The 18,609-nt window shown below is 44.8% G+C and overlaps 1 protein-coding gene and 2 pseudogenes across 4 annotated transcripts; all 3 read right to left on the bottom strand.

Annotated features, from left to right (window-relative positions):
* Positions 1-6,260: 6,260 nt before the first annotated feature.
* Positions 6,261-6,914, bottom strand: LOC109945500 (dnaJ pseudogene; annotated as a pseudogene). The gene is made up of 3 exons (NR_163893.1): positions 6,724-6,914; positions 6,581-6,640; positions 6,261-6,346 (listed from the first exon to the last, which is right to left on the bottom strand). The product of NR_163893.1 is annotated as a dnaJ pseudogene (transcript).
* A 466-nt stretch (positions 6,915-7,380) lies between these two features.
* LOC103653116 (transcription factor pseudogene) lies at positions 7,381-8,347 on the bottom strand (annotated as a pseudogene). Its single transcript, NR_163892.1, has one exon. The product of NR_163892.1 is annotated as a transcription factor pseudogene (transcript).
* Positions 8,348-9,072: 725 nt separating this feature from the next.
* Positions 9,073-10,799, bottom strand: LOC100282029 (30S ribosomal protein S21, chloroplastic-like). 2 transcript variants are annotated; one of them, NM_001371817.1, is made up of 2 exons: positions 10,305-10,729; positions 9,073-9,394 (listed from the first exon to the last, which is right to left on the bottom strand). In NM_001371817.1, exons 1-2 carry the CDS (start codon positions 10,676-10,678, stop codon positions 9,277-9,279), a joined length of 492 nt encoding a protein of 163 aa, NP_001358746.1. In that variant the 5' UTR covers positions 10,679-10,729; the 3' UTR covers positions 9,073-9,276. The 2 variants fall into 2 exon arrangements, with proteins under 2 accessions (NP_001358746.1, XP_035822812.1); XM_035966919.1 differs by having other exon boundaries at positions 9,281-9,394; positions 10,249-10,799.
* Between the last annotated feature and the right edge of the window lie 7,810 nt (positions 10,800-18,609).

Raw genomic sequence — 18,609 nt, forward strand, 5'->3', positions numbered from 1 at the left:
CAACTGTGTAACTGTGCATAACCAACTGTGAAAATATGTATAACTTACTTCACAGTGTCCGAAAGATTCAGCCCCATGGCGAACCTTCCTCTTGTCAGCTTTGGTCAAAGCTTTTATGCTATTCTTATCAAAAAATTTAATGCGAGGTGTGCCACTCTTATTATGGGGGGCAGCGGCTGTATGCAGGTGATCCAAGTAATACAACTACATAAAAAAGAATTACAATGTTCAATAGCAATGTAAGTAGACATAACCAACATCGTAAAACATGTTACATAACTACCAAAAGTTAGCAACCAAAAATGAAATAAATGTGCATACGGAAAAACCCTATACTTACAAGGACAACAATGGAGCATCCATATATAGTCGTGGAGACATTTGTGGTGATCCGGTTGTGCCACTTCTTGGCAGCTTCACATAGATCATTAAAAATCAACTAGCACCAGTCGATCTCATGGAAACGGTGCATTTCTTCTGTGAGAAGCACCTCATGATATGTGATGCCCCAGCTAGCAGTTGGAAACAACAAACGGTTGAATAGAATGAGGAAGAAACATCTGATTGAAAGGTCATCATCCTCGCCTTTCCTTAAACGATCCTGTAGAAATGCCACATTGAACTCATCTTTGGCCACACCAAGCTCTGCCCTCAAGTTGCTTGCTGCAACTGCTTCATCAATACCCAAAGGTTTACCACCTCCATGATTTGGCACACCAAGAATAAGATGAACAATGTCCTTTGTAATCTTGAGTTCCTTTCCTGGACCAGGACATATTGTCATATCCTTGGGGTCTAGCTTGTCCATCAACCATTGGAGGTGTGATCTACTGCACAGCGCATCTACTGTCATATCAAGAATGGAAGAGAAACCTTTACGTCTTATAGCCTCACGTTGTCTTTCATTCAAAATGTTAATGCTTGCAATGACATCTTGAGGGTTGCACCTCACATTAAGCCTCTGTTAAACAATATACAACATGAAATAATTTTGTTATTATGAAAAAAATAATCAGAACATTACAAATATGAAATTGTTTGTTGTGTATGCATAACATTAACCTGTCGGGGTAGCTCCTCATGTTTAATCCTCTTTGTCACGACTTTTCTTAACACTCTTGTGTGGCTTTCAGAAACATTACGCTTCTTCAGAGCTAGCATGAAGTCATCTTCATCAGAATCAATCTGAACTGTTTCATTGGTCACATTTTGACTGTCAGCATTTGGAGGATTTTCAACTTCTGGACATGGATTAGGCTGTTCTGCAGAGGGAATGTCAACACTGAAGCACTCCTGGCTTGACTGGATTGTTATACGCTTGGGGTTATTTGGAGGACGGTCGACTTGCTTCATTTTTTTAAATTAAAAGCTGCATACATAATATACAATGTTGTAAAAAATAAAATGTTATATATGCATATGTATTTATGGTGTGGTATGATTGAATCAATGAACCTAATTGTTTTAAAAACCAAACTTAAAACATCTGAATATACTGTTCTCTATTTACATTTGCATACACATACTGAACTGTTTCAATTATTAGGAAAAACTGAATATGTTTCAATAAAAACAGCCCTTGCTGTGACCAAATAATGTGTTAGCTGTAATGCTCTGAAGTACATTAATGTATGCACTAAACAGATATGAAATTTTAAATAAAAAATATACTCTACGAATAACAACTAGTTGACTGCTCATTTACTAAACACATTTGCATAAAAAATCTGAATATGTTTGAGCAAAACAAAACTTGCTATAACCAAGCTGTATTGTCTGTGACCTAGTGTAATAAATAATGTCTGTTTTGTAATAATACAAAACTGTATATGATTCAATAAAACATGTACTGAACTGTTCAAAAATAAGTGAATAACAGACCTTGCTGTAACCAAATAATGTATTAGCTCTAATCATCTGAAAATACATAAATGTATGCACTAAACAGAAATGAAATTTTATATAAAACATATACTCTATGAAAAACAACTAGTTGGCTGAACATTTACTAAACACAGATGCATACATATTCTGACCTGATATACCAGCATACCAAACTGAATATGTTGCATACAGATGCATACATGAAACACATTAACATATATGTTCTGTCCTGTTATACATTCATAAAAATCTGAATATGTTGCATACCATTGCATACAGTTGCAAACATAAAACACAATTTGCCTGCAACCTGATATGTTTGAGCAAAACAAAAATTACTATAAACAATCTGTATTAACTGTGAACTAGTTTAATAAATAATGTCTGTTTTAAAATAATAAAAAACTGGATATGATCCAATAAAACAATACATGCTGTCACACAATGTATTAACTATAACAATAATGGAATAAATAAGTGTATGCAGTCACAAAAACAACTAGATGACCACCCAATTACCAATTGAACATAATATGATGCAAAAAACTTTAACTAATGTGCATAAACATGTAACCTAATGTTCATAACCAACTGTGTACATGAGCGTAACCGACTGTGTAAGTGTGCGTAACCAACTGTGTAAATGTGCGTAAATGTAATACATCAACTGCATAACTAATGTCAACCCTAGCCGTGATCCACACAATGCAAAATGAACAAAAAACAACTAGTTTGTTGACGGTCAAACTCGATACAATGAAATGCGCGCGAGCTAGGGTTGGGAAGAACACACCGAAAATGTTTAGGGATGGACTACCAATTGGAGCGGTACCCGTTGACGGCGGCGAATGTTGAGGATGGCGGAGAACGTGGAAGCAGTCGGGTCGGCGGAGAGCGAAGGAGCAGAAGCGTCGCCGGAGAAGGTAGGGTTTTCGCCGGTCGCCGGACGCAGCGGCGCGAATATTGGAGCGAGGATTGGGAACACCGAGGGCGCGCCGCTCAAATGCCGCTTGCGACTGGATCGACAGCGAGCGGCGAGGGGTTGGAAGAGTCGTCGGAAAGGGGAGCGGAGTCGCCGGGATGGAAGAATCGGCGGAGATTCCTGGAGTCGTGCCGGGGTTGGGGTTTTGCGGTTATGGAAACTGAGCCGGGAGCAAAGGAGCTAATCGCGGGATCACGTAGGTATTTATATGGAAACCGAAAGGTCAGTCGGCTGTGAATGCACGTGCGTTCATATTTGGCTGGGGCTTCCTCTAGCTAAATAGAGCCCAGGGCTCTAAATACATATAGTATATATATATATATATATATAGATATAGTATTTAGAGCCCTGGGCTCTATTTAACTCCAGGAAGCCCTGACCAGGTGTGCAGACCGCACCGGAGCCCTGGGCTTATTATACCTACCTGTGCTTACGCTAAATGATAATACGAGTTATGCTGATGTGTGTATCAGTTTATGCAAATATAGTCTGCGCATATTACGTGAATCGGGCCCACGATCCTGCCCACGCGCTCACAATTATACAGTCCCACGCCGTCACTATAAAAACACCCCCACGCCGCCAGGGATTAGGTTTTAGCGACGGCGGCAGTTCCCTCGGGCGTGCAAGCAGGCGCCTGTGAGCAGGAGAGCCCCGGCCGCCGCGGCGCTCTCCAGCCGGTGGATTGGCGGTCGTGGAGGGGCGCGAGGAGGAGCCTCAGCGTCCGCGGCGGTACAGGTTCAGGAGGCACCGGTCGGGGCGTGGCGGAGTGGGCGGCGGTGGTGCTGTTCATGGTGCTGGCGGTCGTGGTGCGGCTGGGCGCCGTGGCCGTCCTTGTGGTGGTGCTGCTGCAGCCCCGCGCGCCGTACGTGGCGGTGCGGGCGGGCTGGCGGTGCTCCGCGCCTACCCGTTCCGCGTGCCCGCTAGGGGCGTCCTCCCGCTGGCGTACGTGGCGCGCGCGCAGGGCGCCCCGCTGGGCGCCGCCGGCAGCGCCGCCATGGAGGCCGCGCTCCGCGACAGCGTGGTGCCGTTCCGGGTGGATGGGGAGGCCCGGACGCAATGGAAGGTCGCGGGGATCATCGGCGTCGACCAGTGGACGCGCCTGGCGTGCCAGCTCCGCTTCTTGTTCTTCTGACCGCTGTGCCCTCTGTATTGTCTAGTGGCTACTCTTCTGACCTCAGTTTCATGGCCGGGCGTGAGCGTGACGGATCAAGATTCAGGAACAACAAATGGCTTCATCGTTTTCTTTCTTGTCTTGGATTCGTTCAGTTATTAATTCACCCCCATGTCGCATGTATAGGTCGGCAAAAAAAGATTTTGTCTTGGGTTCTTTCTTATTGTATTTTACGCTTCCACTAAAAAGCAAGTGCCACATTCGTCGTTTTAAAACAGATCATTGATTTACGCTAAAATTCGTATCCATTTACGCTGTTTCGGATCACGTCTTACGATTAAATCCACCTGACCTAGAACCCGAGCACGATCGGAGCGCGATTTTGACGTCGTAATTTAGGCCACATTCGTTGTTACGAAATAGATTGATGATGTACGATAAAATTTGTACCCATTTACGCTGTTTGGTTCACGTTTTACGCTGAAATTTGACCAAGCCAAAATCCGTGCACGATCGAACGTGATCAATCTACGCTGTTTTAGCTAATATAGGATTTACGCTAAATTTCGTATTCATTTACGATGTTTTAGCTCACATTTTACGCTGGAATCTGCCCTAGCCAGAACACACACACGATTGGGTGCACGCGATTTTCACGCCGTAATTTTGGGCTTCGTTTGCTGTTACAAAACAGATATATGATTTACGCTAAATTTCGTACTCATTTACGATGTTTTAGCTCACGTTTTACGTTGGAATCCGTCCGAGCAGAACCCGCGAACTGCGGCTGTAAATTAAAATTTATTTCCTTCTACTAATGCTCCTCGAACCGTAACTGTCCCTTTATTTACGCGATTATGCAGCACGTCTTTCCTTATATCAAACCGGTCAAGATTTATATAATGCATGGTTTATGCTATCATGTTACACATCGTTATGCAGTCGTAAACGGTGTGCACATGGTAATATTCGTTTCCGTGAGTCAAGGTACAAAATATCCCTTCTATGCATGATTTATGCACATTACTACATATATTTATGTGTGCGTATTTGTTTCCTCCCGTAACTGCGCCTTTATTTACGCGCACGAAGAGCACGTCTTTCCTTATCTCAAAACCGGTGGGAGATTTTAAATGTTTGCATGGTTTACGCTATCATGTATCACAGCGTTATGCAATCGTAACCGACAAGCACATGCAAATATTCGTTCCCGTGATTCGTGGCATAAAAGATTCCATTTATGCATGAGTTATACACATTTGTACATATATTTATACGTGCGTATATCGCATGTCGCGTCTCAGCCGGGATACGTGGCTATCCTATGCATGGCTGACGCAAGCTGGCGTCCAGTGAGCCGAACGTGACCCGATCGGCCTCCTGGCTGGGGCTTCGCCCACTAACGGAAGCCCAGGGCTTCCATTACCTCTTCTATATATATATATATAGGGACGAGGTAATGGAAGCCCTGGGCTTCCATTAGTACCAGGAAGCCCCAGCCAGGTATAGCCACGTCTCGTACCAGCATACGTCCCATCGGGCATGAGTTCTTACTTGGACATATTTTAGCGTAAAACTTGAACAAAAACAGCGTAAATGATTACGAATTTTAGCGTAAATCGTAGATCTGTTTTGAAACGGCGAACGCGGCCCGAAAATTACGGCGTAAAAATCTCGCGCGTCCCATCGTGATCGGGTTCTGACTCGGACAGATTTTAGCGTAAAACATGAACCAAAACAACGTAAATGAGTACGAAATTTAGCGTAAATCTTATATCTGTTTCGTAACCGTAAATGGGTCCCGAAATTACGGCGTAATAATCGCGTGCGTCCGATCGTGCGCGGGTTTTGCTGAAATAGATTTTAGCGTAAAACGTGAGCTAAAACAGCGTAAATGAGTACACAATTTAGCGTAAATCGTATACCTGTTTCGTATACCAAATTTACAGCGTGAAAATCGCGCGCCATCGGTCGTGCGCGGGTTCTGGCTCGGACGGATTTAAGTGTAAATCGTGAACCAAAACAACGTAAATGAGTATGAATTTTAGCGTAAATCGTCCATCTGTTTCATAATAACGAATGTAGACCGAATGTATCTCTCAGCGCATGAGGTTGTCATAAAACACATCAAGAAATGTCGTAAATTGGTGTAAGATACAACAAGAAGTGATCTGAGCTAATTGTAGTGTAAAATGCAAGCTAACCATCTACAGGAGAACTGTTTCAGATTTTACAATATGATATAAGAGATAATTATTCCTGTTCATGTTGCCCTTATATTTTGTGTAGAGGTCCTTCAAGTCCGTTTTCTCATAATCTGACCCTCTATATTTAGCTTCAAATTCTTCAATGTCAGCCTCCATGACCTGGGAATAAAGATTAAATTAAGTACCATTATATATAAAAATATACAACCTGTCCCCAAAATACTGTCACTCTGGCTATACATCTGAACAAGCCAAAAGGGTATTCTTTTAGAGACAGAGCAACAGAGCTAGTTTTATGCCACAACAGAGTTCTCGCTACTGTATTTCCCTAAAAAATATCATTGTAAATTAATAGACAACATTAGCCTACAATTAGTATAGAAGCAACCATACTTTCTTGTACATTGTTCTGAAGTACTCCTGAAGATTGTTTGCTGCTTCTCCCACCAATGCCTAGATGAAAAAGGAAGATCCATAAAAATATTGCTTGAGTCTGAAAGGTAAAAAAACATTCATGTTTATGGTTGAGATACTACCTCATCCCCAGGATTCTTATCTGGGTGGAGGCGCAGAGCCAATTTGTGATACGCCTTCTTTATTTCTTGTTGAGAAGTGGTCTTCCCAACTCCTAGAATCTTTAAATGATAAAAAAATAAACAAAAAATTAAATAATTAAATTGTGATCTGGAAAGAGAACCTGAAAGCAATACGTGACACATTTAGAACAGTTCAGACTTTTGTCCCATCTACAATTATTTACATGACCTGTTTACAAATAGACCTTAAATAAGAAGCCAGAAGAAATTCCAGCAGTTAAGCGTTGTTGCAGACCTTCTCATAACAATATTTAACAATATCAAATCTTCTTAACCAGACTTTAAATGCTTAGTTTCATTAAGTGCGATCAAAGCAGTAAGCACTGGTTAATTACAGTTCCAAAGTGATAGCATATGCCAAAGAAAAACTCAAAGATGTTTTGGTTTTTTAATGTTATGTACTTAAATAATATATATACACTAAAAACCAATATATATGCATAACCAAAAAATATATATATATAAAAATATAAAATGTCTCATAATTGTACAGAATGAAGCAACAAATATCATTAGCACGAGTATATATATGAAAAATTGACAAACAACACTAGCTAATTATGATAAGATTATTACTTGCCATTAACCAAAAGTGGATAACACAACCCCAGGCTCATGACTATTGATTTATAGAGAACCCAGTTGATTTATTTGTACTGTATAGCTAGCAACCAACCATATAGCCTAATTACGTAATGGGAATCACCTATATACAATGTTTTATGCATGTTTGCATAGCATACAAGTAATCACCTTGGCATTCCGCCGTTGCATCTCATCAACTCCTCGACCTGCAAGCAATACTGGAAGTAGCACTCCAGCCCTGCGCGAAGTCCCAGCTGTGTTCTTCAATAAGAGGCGGTGGCCAATCAAAACCGTCATCACTGCCTCTGCTTCTTCCCTTTCCGTGGCTAGCTCCTACCTCGAGTCTGTCAAACAGCAAATGCTTGAGTTGCTCCCCTGCTCTCTCCCCTTCACCAGCGTCGGTCGTCCTCCAGTGACTACAGCCACCTGGTCGGCGGCGTCGACGAGGCAGTCGATGGGCGGCTTGGACTGGGCGAGGAGCCACTTCAGGGTCTTGCTGGCCTTGTCGAACCCGAGGCGGTCCTGCAGCGCCAAGAACTCTCGCGCGACCCCGACCGAGAGCCGCATCCGGCGGTCGTGGAGGCCCTGCGCGTGCGGATCTTGCTGTGCTGAATCGTCCGAAACGACCGCTTCCGTAGTACGGCCGCGACCTGGACGCCGGCGTCATCCACCACCGGCGGCGACCCGTTGCTCGGCAGCTCCCTCTCCCCCGCCGGCGCCTGCATAAAAGAAAGCAGAAGCGGAGGCTGTGAGATCTGGTAGCCACGGCCGTGCTGCGCTAGGTGGATCCAGATCTGGGCGGGGTGGTTGTCTGGATCGGGGAGTGGGGCTCGGAGGCGATGGCAGCGTGAGTGGAGGTAAAACTGCCGCCACTGAAACCCTATTTTTCTTGCAAACAGCCGCCGTCGGGAAGGCTGGATAGTGCGATCCGTTTTATACGATGGTGTTACAGCAAAATAAGTGTAAACTTATGTACAATAAAGCGTAAAGATGATGTTAGGTCGACCGATTGAGTGGGGGTCAGGGCTTTCTCTAATTAGAGAGAGCCCAGGGCTCCTAATACTATAACTATATATATATATATATATATATATATATATATATATATATATATATTTGTTTAGCTCCCTAAAATATAAATATGTGATAAAGTGTTACCCCCAGCTTTCGACAACAGGGAAGACAGCTAGGTGGCCAGGTGGGGTCAGAGATTAGGCCAGGTGAGGACGAGAAGAAATGCGAACCCCAATCGTACGCAGAATAACGACAGGACATGGCTTTCTTCCTCCGCTCTTCGCCTTTCTTCGTCGTTTCCTCCACGTCGTCTCTGGACAATTCTGGCACATGTTCAATAATCCCTCATTTTGTAGCTTTATTAGCCTGTCTATAGTAGGTAGCGTAAAATAGGAAAAGTAGAAACACTGTTTACAAAGTGAAGTCTGAAATATGAGATAGAAAATGAGACATGAGATCTGCTTTACCCAGCTCTTCTCCTTTCGCCTGAGATCTCCATGTCGTTTCTGGTCACTTCTGGCACGTGTTCAATGATACATCATTGTATAACGTTTTCAAACCTGAATTTTGCAACATAATTGAGCAGTTTCGAAGTTAAAGCAAACCTGAAGAGGGTGTGGCTGTCTTATGGGTACATAGACATCACAGAGTGGGGATGCATATAAGGCGAAAAATTATTCATTATAAATTTAAAAGTGTCAACTGCATCTGCATCAGAAATCATTTTCTCCCCACCAGAAAGCATCAGAATTCTCGTGAGAACACACCAGCCATTGTACAATCCATCCACAAGAACAATTTGGCAACACCTACTCGACTAACAGAAAGAACTGAAGATTTAGCCGCCGAAATTCTCCGTCAGACAAAACCACGCTTCAATTTGTCGGACCACCTTCACCTGCCTGTAATGTAAGGAGGCAACTCTCCTGCAGGGAGCTCCCAGTTGTCGTTCTCCTCGTCCTGCTCCTTGAGCCCCTGGTCATCGATGGAAGGATATGGGCCCTTGAAGCGCCTGCAAAGGAACGGTCGGGCTCAGGAGTCAGTCAGGAGTTCTCAATATTGTTGCTACAGCGCTACTGAACTCTCGAGGAGCTTTGAAAATTGCCAAAAACAATGGTCTCTCCTCCCCAGAAAGGGGAGATGTCCTTGATGATAGGTTCCACATAGTTCAGTGCAAAGCTAGATGATCATTCCGCCCGATGGGTTCTTGATTAGGCATGTCCTTGCACCTGGACGTGCCAGAGATGCACACTCATGTATTCATGATCAAAGAGTAGCACCCCTCTTTTTTTTTAAAAAAAAAAGCGATCAAAGAGTTATAAACATGGTCACAGTATTATGATGATGGTCTGGCAAACCAGATTAAATACCAAAGACAAAAATAGGACCATTTCACATGTGCAGCTATTTCCAATCAGAAATGATCTGCAGTGACATAATCTAGCTGTCCCACCTTCAGGATCATGACTACCAGGGCCTGCTCACCTCAGTCTATATGTGGTGGGCGTATTGGGGTGGAACTTACACTAGTTTATTACATCCGAATCCACTTGAATACAAGTGGATTTGAATCGAGATAGATACTAGGGCATCAAAACGAGACCTCGGTTGGTTCATTGCCAAAGAATTATGGGCTGATGAATTTGGCAATCAAACAACTGTGGTCACATATATGACCACATATCACCTTAATAAGTTAATATAGCACAACTTGCACATGAAGGTCAAATGAGCCGCCAACACTTAGAATTTGCCCTACAAATACAATCAGGCAACACGGCTATAAATCAGCAATCATGTCATTTATAGCACCTCAAATTCGGAGACAAGGAACAGCAGAGCAACAATCCAAGCAACTATACGTACATGGCGATCAAGTTCACTAATCAGGAGAGCGATCCATAGAGCAGTGGGGGACGCACCTCCGGCGGTACCGCAGCGACGCCGACCGCGCCTTGCGCTTGCGCTTGTCCCGGGCGTCCTCGTGCCTGCGCCGCCGCCTGATCTCCTCCATGACACCCGCGCGGGACACCTGCCAACGGAACCGCCGCAGGAGCTCCTCACCGTCCGCGTCCTCGTCTCCCGCGTCCACCTTCGCGTTGTGGTACTTCGGGTTGGCCGCCGGCGCCAGCGGCGAGCCCCGCGACGACAGCTGGGAGGACGCGGACAGGGCAACCGAGGTGGATGGAAGCTGTCGCCGAGGGAAGGAAACGAGGGCGGGTCTGGAGGCGGGTTGGAGGAGGGGATACGGGCGCGACGAGGAGACGGCCGCTGCCGCCGAGGTGGCGGCGGACATGGTGGAGTGATGGTCGTGCCCGCCGGCGAAGGGACGGGATGTTTGTAGAAGGCCCTCGTTGGTGGGCCTCATTGTCCCTTTAGTAGCCCACATCAGCTACGGGCAAGGCCCCCATTGGCAGTGGCAGGGCTTTGACTTTTTAGAAAATAGTTGTAGGACGTGTTTGAGAGTAGGTAGATTGAGGGTTTGTTTGGGTAATCTTGGATTGAAGTGGATTGATGTGGTATAAGGTGTATTGAAGTATAATATGAACTGATTTCCCTTTTAATTCCTAAAATACACTTCAATCCACTTCAATCCCTATTTATCCAAACAAGGCTTGAGGGGGTTAAAATCTTTATCAATACCCTTTCTCTTTTAAAACGGTTCTTGCCTAGGATGATTATCAGGGTGCGAAACCTCGGGCCTTTTTGGGTCCACTGATCAGCGAGGAGAGATACCATGATGAGGAGGATGACGTAAATATCACATGGGTCTACGGAGCGATCATACGCTTCGGGGCCTCGACTTTATCATCACTGCTAAGGATGATCTGTTCAGGGCCTCGCGACCCGATGAAAGGGAAATAGGCTCACATCTTTTCCTAAATAATTTTGGTGGTTAAATTGCCCAACACAAATAATTGGACTAACTAGTTTGCTCTAGATTATAAGTTCTACAGGTGCCAAAGGTTCAACACAAACCAATAAAAAGTCCAAGAAAGGATTCAAATAAAAAGAGCAAAAGATAACCGAAGGCAATCCTGGTCTGGCGCACCGGACTGTTCGGTGTCCGGTGCACCAAGGAGATCAACTCCGAACTTGTCACCTTCGGGTTTCTGGGATTGCCTCTCCGCTATAATTCACCGAACTGTCCGGTGTAGCACCGGACTACTGGTGTAGCACCGGACCGTCCGGTGTGCCAGCGAAGCAACGGCTAAATGCGCCAACGGTCGTCTGCAAAAGTCTACAGTGAACAGTGAACAGTGCAACTGCGCGCGCAGAGTCAGAGCAGGCGGCAGAAGGCGCACCGGACAGTGAACAGAACCTGTCTGGTGCACCACCGGACTGTTCGGTGGCCCCACATGTCAGAGCTCCAACGGTCGAACCCTAACGGTTGGGTGACGTGGCTGGCGCACCGGACTGTCCGGTGCGCCATACGACAGCAGCCTTCTCCAACGGCCACTTTGGTGGTTGGGGCTATAAATACCCCCAACCACCAACACTTCAAGGCATCCAAGTTTTCAGCCAACACATTCAATACAAGAGCTAGTACATTCAATACAAGACACAAATAGAGTGAATCAAAATCTCTCCAAGTCCCAATTCCACTCAAAGCAATTAGAGACTAGAAGAGAGAATTTTGTTGTGTTCTTTTGAGCTCTTGCGCTTGGATCGCTTTTCTTCTTCCTCTATTCTTGTTCCCAAGTTCTTTGTAATCAAAGCAAGAGACACCAATTGTGTGGTGGTCCTTGTGGGGACTTAGTGTCCCGATTGATTGAGAAGAGAAGCTCACTCGGTCTAGGTGACCGTTTGAGAGAGGGAAAGGGTTGAAAGAGACCCGGTCTTTGTGATTTGTTTTCGCCCTCTCTTTCGGACTCGTTTATATTTCTAACGCTAACCCCGACTTGTAGTTGTGCTTAAAGTTTATAAATTTCAGATTTGCCTAATCACCCCCCTCTAGGCGATTTTCATTTGGTATCGGAGTCCGGTACTTCATTAGAGCCTAACCGCTCGAAGTTATGTCGGGAGCTCACGCCAAGAAGGAGATGGTGACCGGCGAGAAGCCCGCCACAAGCCACGGGAAGGCTCCATCGGGAGAGTCCGGCAACAAGAAGAGGGAGGAATCACCTCCCCGCGTCAAGTCGCACCGGAGTGGCGACAAGAAGAAGAAAATGAAGAAAGTGGTCTACTATGAGACCGATTCTTCGTCACCTTCCACCTCCAGCTCCGGCGCGCCGTCCGTCACTTCTAAGCGCCATGAGCGCAAGAAGTTTAGTAAGATCCCTTTACGCTATCCTCGCATTTCCAAACACACTCCTTTACTTTCCGTCTCACTAGGCAAACCACCGGTTTTTGACGGTGAAGATTATTGTATATGGAGTGATAAAATGAGGCACCATCTAACCTCACTCCACGCTAGTATTTGGGACACTGTTGAATTTGGTACGCAGGAACCATCTATGGGGGATGAAGGCTATGACTCGGACGAAGTAGCCCAAATCCGGCACTTCAACTCCCAAGCCACTACTATACTCCTCGCCTCTCTAAGTCGAGAGGAGTATAATAAGGTGCAAGGGTTGAAGAGTGCCAAAGAGATTTGGGACGTACTCAAGATCGCGCACGAAGGAGACGAGGTGACCAAGATCACCAAAAGGGAAACGATCGAGGGAGAGCTCGGTCGATTCATGCTTCACCAAGGGGAGGAGCCACAAGCCATGTACAACCGGCTAAAGACCTTGGTGAACCAAGTGCGCAACCTCGGAAGCACCAAATGGGATGACCATGAAATGGTCAAGGTTATTCTAAGATCACTTGTATTTCTTAACCCTACACAAGTTCAATTAATTCGTGGTGATCCTAGATACAAGCTAATGTCTCACGAGGAGGTTATAGGAAAATTTGTGAGATTTGAATTGATGATCAAAGGCTCGAAGAAAATCATCGAGCAAGGCGCCTCCTCCACACCCGAGATGCAACCCGTCGCATTCAAGGCAACAGAGGAGAAGAAAGAAGAGTCTACATCAAGTAGACTCCCCATCGACGCCTCCAAGCTCGACAACGAGGAGATGGCGCTCATCATCAAGAGCTTCCGCCAAATCCTCAAGCAAAGGAGGGGGAAGGATTACAAACCCCGCTCCAAGAAGGTTTGCTACAAATGTGGTAAGCCCGGTCATTTTATCGCTAAATGTCCTTTATCTAGTGATAGTGACAGGGATAACGACAAGAGGGGAAAGAAGAAAGAAAAGAAGAAGTACTACAAGAAGGGCGGCGATGCCCATGTTTGTCGGGAATGGGACTCTGACGAGAGCTCCACTGACTCCTCCTCCGACGAGGATGCCGCCAACATCTTCGTCAACAAGGGTCTTCTCTTCCCCAATGTCGGCCACAAATGCCTCATGGCAAGGGACGACAAAAAGAAGGTAAAATCTAGAGCCTCCACTAAATATGCAACATCTAGTGATGAGGAGAACTCTAGTGATGATGAGGATAATTTGCTTGCCCTTTTTGCCAACCTAAACATGCAACAAAAAGAAAAATTAAATGAATTGATAGGAGCTATTCATGAGAAGGATGAACTCTTGGATAGCCAAGAGGACTTCCTTATTAAAGAAAATAAGAAGCATGTTAAAGTTAAAAATGCTTATGCTCAGGAGATAGAAAAATGTGAGAAATTAACTAGTGAGCTAAGCACTTGCCATGACACTATTTCCAACCTTAGATTTGAGAATGATAAATTGATTGCTAAAGTTGAGAAATTAAATGTTAGTGATGATTCTCTTGTCAACCTTAGAAATGATAATGCTAGTTTAATTGTGAAAATTGATAAGTTGAATGAATCCATTGCTAGCCTTAAGATAGAAAATGATAAATTGATTGCTAAGGCTAAAAATTTAAATGTTTGCAATGATATTGTTTCCAATCTTAGAAATGAAAATGTCATGTTACATGCTAAGATTGATGAATTAAATGCTTGCAAACCCTCTACATTTACCATTGAGCATGTTACTATTTGTACTAGCTGTAGAGATATTAATATTGATGATATTCATGATCACCTAGCTTTATTTAAACAACAAAACGATCACATAGCTCAACTTAGTGCTAAGATTAATGAGCATGACTTAGAAAATAAAAAATTTAAATTTGCTAGAAGCATGCTCTATAGTGGGAGACGCCCAGGCTTTAAGGATGGCATTGGCTTCCAAAAGGGAGACAATGTCAAGCTTACTACCCCTAAGAAATTGTCTAATTTTGTTAAGGGTAAGGCTCCCATGGTTCAAGATAACGAGGGTTACATTTTATACCCTGCCGGTTGAAAGGGAATTAGGCTTACACCTAGTTCCTAAATAATTTTGGTGGTTGAATTGCCCAACACAAATAATTGGACTAACTAGTTTGTTCTAGTGTATAAGTTATACAGGTGCTAAAGGTTCACACTTAGGCAATAAAAAGACCAAGCGTTGGGTTCAACAAAAGAGCAAAGGGCCAACCGAAGGCACCTCTGGTCTGGCACACCGGACTGTCCGGTGTGCCACCGGACAGTGTCCGGTGCACCAGAGGACTCCAACTCGAACTCGCCACCTTCGGGAATTTCCAGAGGCACTCGCGCTATAATTCACCGGACTGTCCGGTGTACACCGGACATGTCCTGTGCTCCAAGGAAGGGCGGCCTCAGGAACTCGCCAGCCTCGGGTTTTCACTTCGGCTGCTCCGCTAAAAATCACCGGACTGTCCGGTGTACACCGGACTGTCCGGTGTAACAGCGGGGCAACGGCTACTTCCGGCGCCAACGGCTACCTGCAACGGCATTTAATGCGCGCGCAGCGCGCGCAGAGTCAGAGTCGCCCATACCAGCGCACCGGACAGTGAACAGTGCATGTCCGGTGCGCCACCGGACATCAAGGGGGGCCCAGAAGTCAGAACTCCAACGGTCAATTTCCAACGGCACTGATGACGTGGCAGGGGCACCGGACATGTCCGGTGTGCACCGGACTGTCCGGTGCGCCATCGAACAGACAGCCCAGCCAACGGTCAAGTTTGGTGGTTGGGGCTATAAATACCCCAACCACCCCACCATTCATTGCATCCAAGTTTTCCACTTCCCAACTACTACAAGAGCTCTAGCATTCAATTCTAGACACACCAAAGAGATCAAATCCTCTCCAAATTCCACACAACGCCATAGTGACTAGAGAGAGTGATTTGCTTGTGTTCTTTCGAGCTCTTGCGCTTGGATTGCTTTCTTCTTTCTTGATTCTTTCTTGTGATCAAACACTCACTTGTAATTGAGGCAAGAGGCACCAATTGTGTGGTGGCCCTTGCGGGAAGTTTGATTCCCAAGTGATTTGAGAAGAGAATCTCACTCGGTCCGAAGGACCGATTGAGAGAGGGAAGGGTTGAAAGAGACCCGGCCTTTGTGGCCTCCTCAACGGGGAGTAGGTTTGCAAGAACCGAACCTCGGTAAAACAAATCCGCGTGTCACACTCTTCATTTGCTTGCGATTTGTTTTGCTCCCTCTCTCGCGGACTCGTTTATATTTCTAACGCTAACCCGGCTTGTAGTTGTGTTTATATTTGAGAATTTCAGTTTCGCCCTATTCACCCCCCTCTAGGCGACTTTCAATTGGTATCAAAGCACGGTGCTTCATTAGAGCCTAACCGCTCGAAGTGATGTCGGGAGATCATGCCAAGAAGGAGATGGAGACCGGCGAGAAGCCCACCACAAGCCACGAGAGCACTTCATCGGAAGAGTCCCGCACCAAGAGGAAGGAGAAGAAGAAGATCTCCTCCAACAAAGGGAAGGAGAAGAAATCTTCTTCTCACCACAAAGAGAAGAAGGAAAAATCTTCTTCCCACAAGCCGCGTCGGAGTGGGGACAAGCAAAAGAGGATGAGGAAGGTGGTCTACTACGAGACCGACACTTCATCAACATCAACCTCCGACTCCGATGCACCCTCCGTAACTTCTAAACGCCAAGAGCGTAAGAAGTTTAGTAAGATCCCCCTACACTATCCTCACATTTCTAAACATGCACCTTTACTTTCCGTCCCATTAGGCAAACCACCAACTTTTGATGGTGAAGATTATGCTAGGTGGAGTGATCTAATGCGATTTCATCTAACCTCACTCCACAAAAGTATATGGGATGTTGTTGAGTTTGGTGCACAGGTACCATCCGTAGGGGACAAGGATTATGATGAGGATGAGGTGGCCCAAATCGAGCACTTCAACTCTCAAGCGACAACAATACTCCTCGCCTCTTTAAGTAGAGAGGAGTATAACAAAGTTCAAGGGTTGAAGAGCGCCAAGGAGGTTTGAGATGTGCTCAAAACCGCGCACGAAGGAGATGAGCTCACCAAGATCACCAAGCGGGAAACGATCGAGGGGGAGCTCGGTCGGTTCCGGCTTCGCAAAGGGGAAGAGCCACAACACATGTACAACCGGCTCAAGACTTTGGTGAACCAAGTGCGCAACCTCGGGAGCGTCAAGTGGGACGACCACGAAATGGTTAAGGTTATTCTAAGATCTCTCATTTTCCTTAACCCCACTCAAGTTCAATTAATTCGTGGTAATCCTAGATATACTAAAATGACCCCCGAGGAAGTTATCGGGAATTTTGTAAGTTTTGAGTGCATGATCGAAGGCTCAAGGAAGATCAACGAGCTTGATGATCCATCCACATCCGAAGCTCAACCCGTCGCATTCAAGGCGACGGAAGAAAAGAAGGAGGAGTCTACACCAAGTAGACAACCAATCGACGCCTCCAAGCTTGACAATGAGGAGATGGCGCTCGTCATCAAGAGCTTCCGCCAAATCCTCAAACAAAGGAGGGGGAAAGACTACAAGTCCCGCTCCAAGAAGGTTTGCTACAAATGTGGTAAGCCCGGTCATTTTATTGCTAAATGTCCTATATCAAGTGACAGTGACCGAGGCGACGACAAGAAGGGGAGAAGAAAGGAGAAAAAGAAGTACTACAAGAAGAAGGGCGGCGATGCCCATGTTTGTCGGGAGTGGGATTCCGACGAAAGCTCAAGCGACTCCTCCGACGACGAGGACGCCGCCAACATCGCCGTCACCAAGGGACTTCTCTTCCCCAACGTCGGCCACAAGTGCCTCATGGCAAAGGACGACAAACGGAAGAAGGTTAAATCTAACTCCTCCACTAAATATGAGTCTTCTAGTGATGATAATAATAGTGATGAGGAGGATAATTTGCGTGTTCTCTTTGCCAATCTTAACATGGAGCAAAAAGAAAAATTAAATGAATTGATTAGTGCTATTCATGAAAAGGATGACCTTTTGGACTCCCAAGAGGATTGTCTAATTAAAGAAAACAAGAAACATGTTAAGGTTAAAAAGGCTTATGCTCTAGAAGTAGAAAAATGTGAAAAATTATCTAGTGAGCTAAGCACTTGCCGTGAGATGATTGACAACCTTAGGAATGAAAATGCTAGTTTAAATGCTAAGGTTGATTCTCATGTTTGCATTGTTTCAACTTCCAATCCTAAAGATAATAATGATGATTTGCTTGCTAGGATTGAAGAATTAAATATTTCTCTTGCTAGCCTTAGAGTAGAAAATAAAAATTTAAATACTAAGGCTAAAGATTATGATGTTTGCAAAGTTACAGTTTCCGATCTTAGAGATAAAAATGATATTCTTCATGCTAAGATTGTTGAACTTAATTCTTGCAAACCCTCTACATCTATTGTTGAGCATGTATCTATTTGTACTAGATGTAGAGATGTTGATGTTAATGCTATTCATGATCATATGGCTTTAATTAAACAACAAAATGATCATATAGCAAAACTAGATGCTAAAATTGCCGAGCACAACTTAGAAAATGAGAAATTTAAATTTGCTCGTAGCATGCTTTATAATGGGAGACGCCCGGGCATCAAGGATGGCATTGGCTTCCAAAGGGGAGACAATGTCAAAATTAGTGCCCCTCCTAAAAGATTGTCTAATTTTGTTAAGGGCAAGGCTCCCATGCCTCAGGATAACGAGGGTTACATTTTATACCCTGCCGGTTATCCCGAGAGCAAAATTAGGAGAATTCATTCTAGGAAGTCTCACTCTGGCCCTAATCATGCTTTTATGTATAAGGGTGAGACATCTAGCTCTAGGCAACCAACCCATGCTAAGTTGCCTAGAAAGAAAACTCCTAGTGCATCAAATGATCATAATATTTCATTTAAAACTTTTGATGCATCTTATGTTTTGACTA

Source organism: Zea mays, chromosome 4 (genome assembly GCF_902167145.1).
Source record: "Zea mays cultivar B73 chromosome 4, Zm-B73-REFERENCE-NAM-5.0, whole genome shotgun sequence".
NCBI classification, from domain to species: domain Eukaryota; kingdom Viridiplantae; phylum Streptophyta; class Magnoliopsida; order Poales; family Poaceae; genus Zea; species Zea mays.